The sequence below is a fragment of the Corvus kubaryi genome, unplaced genomic scaffold (assembly GCF_017639235.1).
Source record: "Corvus kubaryi isolate FWS band 111438036 unplaced genomic scaffold, C.kubaryi_AGA036_p1.0 37334, whole genome shotgun sequence".
Classification (NCBI taxonomy): domain Eukaryota; kingdom Metazoa; phylum Chordata; class Aves; order Passeriformes; family Corvidae; genus Corvus; species Corvus kubaryi.
This window is the reverse complement of record NW_024581108.1, coordinates 8,109,114-8,122,397: the sequence shown is the minus strand read 5'-3', so window position 1 is coordinate 8,122,397 and position 13,284 is coordinate 8,109,114. Positions and strand designations below refer to the sequence as shown.

The 13,284-nt window shown below is 37.1% G+C and overlaps 1 protein-coding gene across 5 annotated transcripts in view; it reads right to left on the bottom strand.

Moving 5' to 3' along the window:
* The window catches only part of DPYD (dihydropyrimidine dehydrogenase), a 353,009-nt gene that overhangs the window by 238,836 nt on the left and 100,889 nt on the right, over window positions 1–13,284 (bottom strand). For all 5 annotated transcript variants that reach the window (XM_042030116.1, XM_042030118.1, XM_042030120.1 and 2 more), the window contains one exon: window positions 5,352–5,513. In XM_042030116.1, the coding sequence (XP_041886050.1) occupies window positions 5,352–5,513 (162 nt within the window). The remainder of the gene's footprint in view (window positions 1–5,351; window positions 5,514–13,284) is intronic.

The window sequence follows — 13,284 nt, the reverse complement described above, 5'->3', positions numbered from 1 at the left end:
TGGATGGGTCTTTGAGCAACCTGGTCTAGTGGAAGGTGTCCTTGCCCCTAGCAGGGTAGATGGAACTGGATGATCTTTAAGCTCCCTTCCAATACAAGCCATTCTACTCTTCTATGATTGCTTAAAATTATTTTTGGACTATGACAAAAAAATTTATTAAACAAAACAGTAAATAGATTGAAAGCTTAATCTCAGTGTTAAAATGTAAAAAACCCTTTGTCTGATCCTACAAAACCAGACTATCAAAACATACTTACTTTGTATACCCAAGATATACACAGAAGGACATATTTCAGAAGGACAAACAGAAGGACAATTTAAGCTTTTAATAAAACAAATCATAACTAAATCCTTTATATTCTTCAGGCATAATGCTTGGTCCCATGCTTAAAAAGCTCTAGAAATAAGTTTATCAGCCAGGTCTACAGTTAAATATCCTTCACTAAGGCGGTGCAATACCAAATGGCTACTGACATAGACATTAGGATCTTGCTGGGATTTATTTTAGTGTGTAACATATCAGCGTACACTGAATTGTTATCAGATTTTACTAGTGCACAGACAGTAAAATACAGGCAATGAAATCAGGAACATTTAGGAACTGGTTTTATTAGTTTCACACTTTCCCACTGGTTTCCATGGATATTTATCTGTAGGCTGGTTTATATCAATATGGGGCAGTTGAATATTTAAAGAAGAAAATCATATTCTGCACACATTTTAATACAAAATGAAGCAAATTGCATGCACAGTAATCTTGTTGAAGTTGTCAAATTACATGATCACCCAATTAATTCCATTTAATTGCATATGATGTTACAAGAAGTGTTTTTTCCACAGACGTGCTAGTTACAAAACCTTGATTTTCCCTCCACAATTTAAGAGCTAAAGTTGCAATACTTCAAGTTTTTATGGAAGTGAGTGCTTACAAAACTAGGGCCTAAAACATCTTATTAAATACTTCAAATCTCCATTATTATAGTTCAAAGATATCCCGCGGATCTAGGACATTGCAGAGTCCAAATCTCAACGTTTCATGAATCCCACCACTAAACAGACATAGCAACATTCATGCAAATGACTTAAAAATTCAAAACTTATTTAATATCTGTAAAACATGCTGTAGAGAAGTTTATCTAACTTGCCCAAATATCGGCAATCTTTCAGCATTGGACTGAGAAATTATAAGTCCCCAGATTCATCCCCTGAACTATTGTCTGAAGGGGGTGGTGTAGCTTTCTACAAACCTCAAATTTTATTTATTTTTATCATGGATTTCAACATGATTTAAAAGATAAAATTACCTAAAGATGTATTAAAATTAATACTGATAAATAAAGGGCTTTTTCTACTTGTCCTGCTGCCTCAGCTCCCCAGAACAATCCTCCTCTGCTGCTGCAGTACATGTATCCATGGCGGTGATTATGCCCAGGCTGGTATCTCAAGGCCATCCACTGCAGGAGTGGCAGCCCCATGAGAACCACCTTCTCCTCACCTACACTACAGACTGGTCAGAGCTGTCAATAAACAACTCAAAGAGGGACCCTAAGCCCAAGGGCACAGTGCACCACTCCATGGCAATCCCTCAGGGAAGACATTTCTTCCTTGACTGTGGTGGGCTGGGGGAGAAGGGAGGTTCAGCACTCAGGTTCCTAAGCAGAATGCTCCTTCCAGCACAGGTACTCTGCTGAGATGTCCCCAGGTGAGCAGCAGGTAAGCCCATACAATGCCTTTTTTAGGAAAAACACATATCAAATCTCCTTTTCCGATTTCTTTCTGCTGCAGCAGTAGTCAGAATGTATCTGCAAAGAGGAACAAATCACCAGAACTGTAGCTGGCACAAGAGCCCCAGTACTAAATGATCTAGTATTTATATCTAGTATGCTGAGATTAAAATAATACATTTTCTATTTAGCTTATGTTGCACCATTCAGAATGATTAAATAGAAACAGAAGAGAACCTTTAGATTCGATAAAGTCTATCCAAAAATGTAGTAATTTGAGAGTTTCCTACTAATACTACAGCAGATAATGTAACAGATCTTGCTTCCTTTTTACTACAAGCTTGCAGACTTGTACTTGAATAACCAGTGATTTTAGTTCATTTTGGGACTGGCAGCCATATACCTCAAGCTTGTGTGTATTGTCACTGCAATCTCAGTATATTTTCACTGAACTTGTGTTCAAAAAATGGATGTTTCCTGCTTCTGAAGAATTTGGGCAAAGGAGACAGATAAAGACATTAATATGATTTTGACCTGTGCAGTAGCAGGTGTAACCTGAGCTTGACACTCGTCATTTATAATAGTGAGCTTTTACTCCATGTTATTCTCTAGATGCAACAGTTACCATGGTAACTGCATCCCAGTATACACATTCTACATCACAAATACAAACGGATATTTCCTTTTTTCCACTTAAACATTTAATTGTCAAAATTCACATTTTTCCAGGCTGGATTACAATTCACTTTGAGAACGAGCCAAACATAGTTACAAAACTATATGAAAGGGCAGAAGGAAAATGCAGGTGGCATAAGGTGCCATTTTTTTTTTTATTGTTCTACCGTATGCAAGACAAATATTTTACAATTAGGGAGCTTTATCTGCAGTAGGAACAGATGATCAGTCATTGTTCAGAAGCACAAACAGGCACACGTCATACCCATATATTTTCCATTTTAAATCCACATTCCTGCTTTACTGCAATTTTATCTATTATCTCAGCTAGCAGTTGTGTCCTTTTATTATTGCTCGCTCTCGTAATGCATCAAGTGTATGATCCTCAGACTAATTCCGAGGGAAAAAAAGCCTAAAACTGGCTTCATGCACAATGGAGTTTTCAGTAAATAAGCCCCTGTGGGACAAATATTACACCATGCATGAGAATCACCATGCAGCTCTCATTAAGACTAACACATGTTGCATGCCTAAATTACACAATTTGCTAAGTTACTTGTATAGGTAGAGCTATGAACACACTTTGTTTGCAGTATCTGGGCCAATTCTTGTACGAACAGTAGTACCTTACAATTTTCTTCAATATTACAATCTATATTTTTATAATGATTGTTACTTGGAAGCACTATTATATTTTTGCAACTACACCACTTTCACCGTAAAATTTAACTGAAAAGTAAAAAAGTACTAATTGCAAAAGTTACTGCCTATTACTACTAATTAGGAGTGCTGCAACAATACAAATTCTATGTTAAACAGCAGTAAACCTGAAGGTTATTAACAACGAATTTTTTTACCTTCTTTTACATTTTTATATGCTAGATGTATAGAAATAGAGCTACTATGAAAATATGAAGGATAATAAAATATATTGAAATGTTCTTTTTGTTGGGAGTGCCATATAGAACTACATAACAATTTTATTTTGCTAGAACTCTTGAAACTAATATAATTTTAAACAAACTTGAAACATTAGGAGCAAAGCCATTCAAAACTATTAATCCTCTGCAGTTTTCATATCAATCATTATGCTAGCACTGAGCTTTTTGAATAGATTTGTAAAGATTTTTTGAAGAAAAATGGCAGATATTTAGCATTATCTATCAAGCCATAATTCCTCTCTATTAATCATAGCATAGGGGCTAAAAGAAGATACAAATCAAATTATAACAGATATTACTTGCATTTGGTTCCTAAACAGTAATATTTCACCATTGTATTTATGATCTACTTGACAACTGCTTAATCTTTTTTGTTTGGTCGGTTGGTTTGGGGGTTTTATCTTTGGTTTTGTGGGGGTTTAAGGAAAAAAAGAAGTCTGCTGTGCAACAGATACTAGCTTTTCACAATATGGAATAAAGGCCATGAGAAGAAAAGCTAAGAAAAGTGCCTTTTGACTGATAAAACCCAACTATTGAACATACACATAAAGCTAACACAGTCCAGTGTCTCTAGTCTCACCCTGTAAATGAGAACTTTGGTCTAAGCTGCACTGATTCTTATACTTGTGCATTCAAATCTCAAGAAAAATGAAGTGGTTAGCTACTTAAATGACAGAGAGGATAGAAGATTCAGCAACAGCTAGCAGAAGAGTTTATCAGGTGCTCCAGAAGATTTACAAGTCTCCTGGAGAGATAAAAAGAAAAACAGATAAAAGGAGAGCAGCAGCAGCAGGTAGCAGTATTTGCTCATCAAATCATGACCTACAGCCATAGAGAAGGGAGTGTGAAGTCTGTGCATGACACCAGAGGAAAATACTGGTCTTATAGATATCATCTGTTACTTCCAACTTAATTTGCATTTCTATTTTGGTCTGTCCTACAAAGTTGTTTTTTTTATTTTCCCAGGCTTTGCAAAGTTGACTGGAACTTCATTGTATGTTTGTAAATAAGATCAGCCAAATGGCTCATGATACAAAATAGGGGCATGCATATTAGTTAAGGGCTGTATAGAAATGTGCAATCTTACCACAAGCATATGCTGTTTTTAATATAGCCACAACTCCCTCACTTTCACAGAGGCCAAAATCACAATTTTTAGTCAATGATATTTCAGCTAGATCAGATGAGTTACCATCTGAGACCTTGAGTTAGGTAAAAATTCTCCATGCCCTCAAAAGAAGTTAAGAAATGAGCAGTTGCCTCTTTTTTCAGATGGAAATTGGAGCATTGAAACTACATAATCAAAAGCAATGCACAAGAACCTCAACAAAAACCCATGAGAAGAATTCCTAACATGAAGCAGCAAGTAACAACGTCTGCTTCAGTAGCCAAATCATTCACCTACCCTTATGAACTAATAAATTTACACACACACATGTGTGAATCTGTATCTATATAAGTAGATGCACACGGACATATGTTTTAGGTCAACCTCAAACTACGTATTTACTTAGGTTTGGCAAAATAGGACAATAAAAAGAAAAAAATCATCTGAAGCTTATCTTTGTCTCAAAGCCAGTATAAACACACATGAATTCTGCTATAGAATCTACCCTATGCCCGGAACAGTTCTACATCTCCTTAATATGCACTTACAGGTAGAGGTGCACTTGATCTTTTCCCCTATGTAGCCTACTCGAGTAACATCCACAATTTCACCTGACTGAGATAAATCTTTCATTATAAAAGAAATTGTCTCGACTACTAGTATGTCTAAAGAATCATCGTGTCCACAGATAATGTTCTTTATGTTCCTATAATGTACTGCATTACAAAAGCATTCCTAAGCTTTTGAGTGTGCTGTAAGAAAAAGGATAATTATTCTAGCTTTCCATGCCTTTATTTTATTAGAATCAACCATTTTTTTGAAAAAATACATTAACAAAGGCAACCACTGGCAGTACTCAATAGTGCATACAAAGAATTTAAGACATTTCCAAGTCCTACCTACCTCAGTAGCAAACTGCTGCAATCCACCGATATTAATTGGTCCTTCCTCAGTGGCATACAAATTGCAGCCACCAACACAGAGATCTGATGTTGGACACACCATTCCGCATGTCAGGCCAAGTGGATTGTCAGAAAGAATCATTTTGGCAGCTCCATAATAGTTCTGAAGGAAAAAGAGAAAGGAAGAAGAAATAAAAAAGACAGTTGTGTACCAATGAAGCAAAAGTTAAAACCTTCAAGAGATAATAACTTTGTAGTAGAATAATACATAAATACATATGTTAAATAACACTAATATTACTTAAATGTACTAACATGTTATGCAAAATTCCATCAAAGACACTGAGAATAAAGTCAGCAAAAACTGTGGCTTGTGCAAAGATAAACTTTAGCTTTTTAGCTTGCAAAATAGTTAAAAGCGTCTTCAGTCTGAAGCGATTGTAGGATTTTTAGTAGCTTCACAAATCTTCCTTCAAAAACTACAACTGCTGCATTATGTACTTGAAAATATTTTCTCCATTTCTAAGTCAATTGGACAGTAGCTGAGTTGCAACCCTTGGAGGTCTGACCAGAAAGTGCCAGTTACATTATCAGCTCTTTATGACACAGGAATGAAAGGCTTATTTTACACATCTGTGCAGACCATCTCTATGGATATTCCTGTCCTTCACACCAGAGCAGTAGCGCCAACTTTCCCAGACACATGATGAGAAGACTTTCCACGTAGCCACCTGCAGATATTGCATTACTGAATTCTTTTTTGAACTCTTTTTTCCTCAGCATACACTGATCAGGGCAAACACTTATTCTCCAGTTTCTTTAAATAGCAAATCAGGGAACTGATTAAAGATGTTACGTACCATTCACAACTTCAAAGATTCTCGATTTCAGTGGACTTCTTCAGAAAAGGAATAGCCACCTGATATAAACGGACCAGCAAGATTTCTTTCCATAATAAAACTCTAAGGAATGCCATTAGCAAGTTCCAAGTGTCTGACGCCGTGAGAAAACAACCCCTCATGTTTTTTTCAGCTGGATAATTGTCTTAAGAGGGAGCATCAGAGGAAATTCCAGGAGAGACCTGAAGTGTCATTTAAAGGGAGGGAACTACTGATGTCAGCTCTGCACCTATGTTAATGAAATCATGGTGAAATTAAAGCAAACCTTTTACATACTGTATTTTCTTGCGTATAGTCAATATAGAAGTGTAGTTAATAGTACAGTGTAGTTCTTCCTTCATTTTACCACGTTTCCCAACCCCTCCAGAAGTCCCACCAAGGGAAGTCCATGAAGATGGTTAAATCTAGAGTTACCTTTTAGGACCAGAAGACAATATAGTACCCCTTAGAACCAGCACATGGCTGAGGTTCCACAAAGTTTCCTCAGTGAGAAATTAATGCTGGGATGTCATTCCAGCTTTCTCCACACTAGAAGTAACTGAGAGGCTGAAAACCAGTATGTCTCCTTCCTCTTCCACCACCTATTCCATATTCCAATCTTCAGCAACCATCACCAGCAAGAAACCATTTTCTAGAACAAGTACCTTCACCTGTCCTGTCCTGTCCCAGGACAGCTGACCCAGAACAGAGAGAAGATGTAGTGGTCAAGCACTGCAAAGTACTTGGTCGTAGCAGACCCTGTGCAATGCCTGGGACTTTCTGTCAAGTAGGTTAATGCACACAGAAGTGTTTATTCAAAGCAAGTGCTTTGCCACACAGAGTAAGAACTCACCAAGGAGTAAGAACAGTGTCAAGATCTGACAATGTAACCAACAATGGGTAACAAGAATTTGATTTGGGAGGTTCAAATTCACTACAGGCAGATTATAAAACTGAGCATACAATTCTCTAAAGTTAAACCAGATGATACAGACACATACAGAGATTACCAAGAAAATGCCGACATTCAATAACTGTATTTCCAAACGTAACTGGACTTCTTGCTTACAGTTACTGGTCTACTGGACACCATGAGCCTCTGTCCATCACCTGGAAACACAAGCCAACTGCCTAGGAGTACTTTCATGGGATTTCCTTAGACACTATTAAACCCCACTGAAATTCTAATCCTGGCTGAACAGGCAATCCCTTTATACAACTATTCGGAGAGAATCTTCAACCATTTCCCCTGCGGTGACTAGCGAAACACTTTATTATCTGCAATTCTCATTTATTCCAATGTAAGGAGTAGTAGTTAGTTACACTGAAATTGTATGTATTAGAAAATATTTTTGCTCTTCCAGATGAATTACACTGTTTTGATATAGAGATTATTAGGGATGCTAAAAAAAACCTGTAAAGACACTGCAAGCTCAATTTGGCAGCAAAATACACAAGTCCAGTTATATTGGAGATGTCACTGACACATAAATTTGCAGACAGCAGAAGTGACAGTCAGTGCAGGAGACCCACATCTTTCTGAAGCAGCACTGGGAGAGCAGCCCAGATACCCTGCAGCATCTTAAGTGGCTCTAAATGCCTGTTCCTCTGGCAATTACATCCCGACATTCCTTTTTTCCACTCTAAAGGAATAATTACAAACTAGTACTGGTGATTTTTCTAACTAACTCAAAGACAAAATGTTTTTCAATGAACTTTTGTTCTCTTTTATGTTTCACACATATTAGACTTACAGTGTTCCTTCCTGTGTCATCCAGGATTATTATGTTTATTATCTTCAGCTCTGGTTCATTGGAAAAAAAGTGCATTTGCATTTAAGCAACTTCATTAGGGATTTTCTAAATTTTTTAGCTTTGTAATTAAAATCAATATACAGACCTAGTTATGCCTAGAAAGAAAAGCTGTTAAATATTACCTTTTTAAAATTAATTTTCTTACATATATAAAGTATATTCTCACACTTGAGCTGTACCAATACAAGCAACGTCAACACAGTTGGCACATCTTACTTCTTTTGCAAGCTCAAACCAAACTTTCAGCACAGCTATGCTACGGAAAGACAGGGTATGTTGAAGTACAAGTGACTTCAGAGAGACAGGCCCAGAATCACTATGGGTATAGGATCAAGATCACAGTTTGTTAAGGGGATATCTAAGGAAATCTGTCTCAGAACACCATACCACAGATTGGTAAGGAGGAGGCTGGAACTGAAGACCCAGTGGGGGAAAGGCCAAGTGCTTTACTCTTAATTTGAGGGAAATGTGATGGAGTATATAAAGGTAGAGACCTGATTTGGGAAGCTTTGAGATATTGCTGTCATGATCATGAGTTCCTGCAGTGCCACTAGCAGCGGTGGCACCTGAGAAAAAAGGAATTACATCCTCTTCAAATAAGAGTATCAAAAAGTATATAGTACACATTAGCATACTAAATATTAAGACCTTAACTGAACTGTATCAAACAGTATATATCTTCTAATCTTAGCAACTAAAATATTTTTAACTATAAATTAAAAGACAGTCACATTTGAGAAAAGCAGGGCAAGGCTTCCCTAGTGTGTTCCAGCTGCACTAACACAGACACCTCCAGAGACGGAAGGGAAGCACAGGTTCAGAGTGGACTTGGTTTCCTGGTCTGCCAAAAAATAGTTACTCTGTGTTAATTTTACCATAGGTAAACTTAGAACATTCTCTCAGAAGAGCTGCAGTTCCCTTATTCTCCTCTTCTACCTTCCTGAAGACCAGTGTAACCACTGTTCCCATTGCAACTGTTCCTGCTCACTACCAATGAAAGGATATCGCCACTGTGGAGTGGCTCAAGAGCAAGTCCATCTGCAAAACTCCTGCCTGCCAGGGCAAAGTGCAGTGTGGAGGACAGGCGCTGGGCAGGACTCCACATGCCCAGCTCTGAGTTGCTTCCTCTATTTATCCTTCTATTCTATTTAATCATTTATCCTGTCTTTACTGTGTAATTATACAACATATCAAACAATTAGAAAAATGTTTTACAATACTTGACAAAAACTGGCAGATACAGTAAGCCTAGTAAGTTACACGGAGTGGTGTTATACAAGCTGCGTTAAAAAACTGCAAAGCACTGTGTTACTACAGTAATAAATGAGTTTATAGTACGTGTACAGTGTCTTAAATGTTTAGTTACACACACATTGTGCTTATGCAGCTTTATCCTTTTTAAGCCGAAAACATGTATTAATGATCATTACATTTATCAGTGACATTAAAAGTAGAATAGAATATTCACATTTTTTAAAAAAATATTGATCACTTCACAAAATTAGTGTGTAGTAGGCTGCATGTAAAACACACATGCCAAGATGCAGACCCGGCAGGCTGGTAACTGCGCACATGTTGTACATGAGAAAGGATCACAACTAAAGGGAGGCTGGCTTCATTAAAATGACACAGTTACTTCAGTTCATGGAATAATTCAATCTACCTTAACAGTTTGGAGTAATTTCTGTAGATGTTTAAATAATAAGATGACTCAGTTGGCCAGTTACTTAGAGACGTCACAGAGGAAGCCAGAAAAACTAGAATGTTTCTGAATTTTTTGATGAGATAAATGTCTGCTCCTGCCTTTGTTCATAGAATCTTTTTTCCTGTGCACTTCCATAGAAATAAAATTAATCTAACTGGGTAAGATGTTTTATGGTTTCCTACATCAAAATGTCAATAAATACTACATTGCTAACACAGGGAACAAAAACAAGCCTTAAACAGATATCAATAATCAGAGGAAAACAGGCAGAGGAGGATCTCCACATGTATCATTTGGAAGCATTATATAATTTGCATGCAAATTAGACTGTTTTTTACTTGAAAAAAACCTATTAAAACACATAGGATCAATACTGAGAGACCAGAAGAAATTGCATTTACTATCAGGAAATGCTTATAGCATCCTTTCTTTCAATTCAATTCAGGAGCTTTTTAAATAAATTCATTATGCATCAGGGTGTTTTGATATTGCAGTTTTCTCAAAAACAATGAAGAATATGCATTATTATGCTTTCTGTAATAAAAATGAATACACTGACTTTATCAGAATTTGGAGACAGTGTGAATACTTTAAAAAGAAAAAAGAAAGAAGTCATAATTTCTTTTTCATCTGGATTTAAGTTTAAAAAAGGGAGACATAGCAAAATACATGGAAAAATATCACCACCTCCTATTCTAGTTCATGTTCTGCAATGGCTTTAAAATTTACTCAAGATGTATTGGATTAAAATATTTCCACAGACCGAAGAGTCCCTATTTAAAGTATGTTGTTATATAAGGAGCATTTTTCACACTGACACACACCAGTTCAGATATAACAAGAAACGCCCTCAGTCTGTCAGCCCCCCCAAATATCTTCCAAAGAAGAATGAACAAAACATAACAGCAACTTACCAAATCATACATATTCTATATTATAATGCTGATGATTTTTAATCAATCCAGAAATCTTTCACATCATTTGACTTGTGCCATCATAACAGGACTGTAATTTCACACAGTGTCACTATCTTTTTATGAAAAAGAATGGAAGAAATATCTTGTACTGTCATTTTGTCCTTTGTAGTCTAGAATGTGAGAGATTCCTTAATTGACATAGTGTCATCGCAGAAGTCTATTCTACATAATTACACTACGGCAACTGAAACCAGCTGTCAGCCATTCCATTACACTAAGTACAAACAGACATCTCAAGAAAAGTCACTGCTTCATGTGCATCAATTTAACATCATTCCTACTTTTCCTTTTAATTTTTTTTTCTTTTCTTACTATTTTATTTAGTGACCTGAAATACACTAAGATTAACAGAGAAAGATGAATAAAACAGCACTTTCAAAAAACCTGGGGCCTCAAAGTAGTACTTAAAGATTAATTGTGATGCATATCTGTATATAATTATTACCAGTCACCTAGCAGCTTTCTGACTTTCACAATCTTTCATTGTATTAACCGTATCCCACCCACAGTATTTTACATAAGAACAGTGACTCGTCATTTTCTACAGTCTTTGCAATGGCATATGGATATCTTTTGTTAATTTAATCAGAGGTCCTTTGGCCCAGAAAAAACCCATCATTCTGTTTCTCTCACCTGTCATAATCCTATGTCTCTCAACACCCTTTCTCTGTGGCAATCTTCTCTTCATTTATTTTCTCTTAGCAATTCCACAACTTTTTGTATCTTGTTTTCCTCTGTCTACGCACTTTTCATTTTTGTTATTTCTAATGTATTACCACAAACACATTTTCCTTTACTCCCTCTATCTCCCAAACTTCAGATTCACCCTTATCCCTTGGTATCCATCTCTATCATCCAGTTTGTTCCCTCCATGATTTCTCCTTTAAAAAAGCAGAATTTACTCTTGAAAATCCCACACGAATTTCCTTTGGTTTCATTTAAACCTAAGGATTCCTCTGAAATTCTAAAGCTTACCCTCATGTTCCACAAGTTTCTCTCTACTGTTCCTGACACTCATTTCTCCCTCCTCCATTTCCCTTGCCAGTGTTCTGCACAGCCCAGGGACAACCTTTCACCTTTTATCCAGAGGGCAGCACGGCTTCGCTGATTTTGGGGGTTGGGCTGCTTCTCGAGTTTGTTTTTCAATATGGAGTTTTTATTTGGTTTGGGGATTTTTTGAGGGGCACTGGGTTCTTTTTTCTTGCTGTTGCTCTTTTTTTAATGCTAGCCTCCATACAGTCTGTTAAAAAGAGTTGACGTGTCAGTGCAAACGAGCTGATTTTTATTACTAAGGGATATGGGAGAAGATGGTCTTTCTGAACACAGAAGTAACTGTTGAGTCAATGTCAGGAATCACTGTAATAATGCATAGCTTGAAATGAAAATATAAGCGCTAGTAACAGAGGGCTACAGCGACAAAGTGAGTTCTACAAGTACAGATAACACAAAAGATACTCCTGTACCCCCAGTTCTTCATTACAGACTGAGACTATAAAGGCTGAGTCACTCACTCCTTATGCCTGTGCTGTGTAAAAAAAGTTAATATTCCCATGTGCATTAACAGTTGTTTTTCCATCTACTACTCAACCATAAAGGTGTCTGATAACAAAAAGCTCCAAGACACTCTCACTGAGCAGTTCAAAGGCAGAGCATGTGAGGAGCTGTTGCTTTCTGAAGGTCCACTTCTCTGGCACAGTTTTGCTGAACAGGAGAAAAGATGGAACCCTACAAGTGTTCAGGCTGAGAGATGCTTCTGGGAAATAGTAGGAATTTCTGCTGCTGTAAAACATTTGCTTGTGCCAGTCCTAAAGGATGACAAGTGTTAAAGCTCCATTTTACAAATTCCTTCTTGCTTTGACATATCAACATAGGGAAAGGAGGGCATAAAATCCTAAAATCATTCCTGGTAGTCCTTCAGGGCTAGGGGACAAAGCTTCTCCTGCACCAGCTGAACATGTTTGGATTCTTTTAGTGTATTTTTTTTCTTTTTAAAGAAATAAACAACTAAGACAGTAGTAGTTCATTATAAAACAAGGAATATACATTTTGCAGTGTGGTGGTATTTAAAGAGGACAGCTGGAAGTCAGAACACTTGTTTGCCATCTTTTGATGTTAAGAAATAAATATAGTAATGCATGCCTGGTGAATTTGAAGTCTGGTCTGAGAGACACAATTGCAAGCGGTCTTTGTGAACTGAGAAACACGAACTGGGAAGACACAATAGAATAGACTGTACCTTTATAAAGTGGAGTTGTAATCCAGTTTGTATGGAAAAAGAGAGTGGAAGTTGTGGCCTAAACTCTACTGAGTCACAGCAGCTAACACAATACAGCGTAAGTGACATCCTTTCTCTCAAAGAGGCTCAAGGCTCATTGAGTCTGGCAACTCAATTACCCTCTCAACCCAGGAACAACCCTCCTCCCCTGTCCCTCTTCTACTCCAGAGCTCAGGTCTAATGGCAGAACAGCCAGAACAGCTACATTGTAGATGGCCTGTAAACATCTAAAAAGCCTCAGGCTTAAGAGAACAAGAATCGCTGACCCTTTATGATTGCTATTGC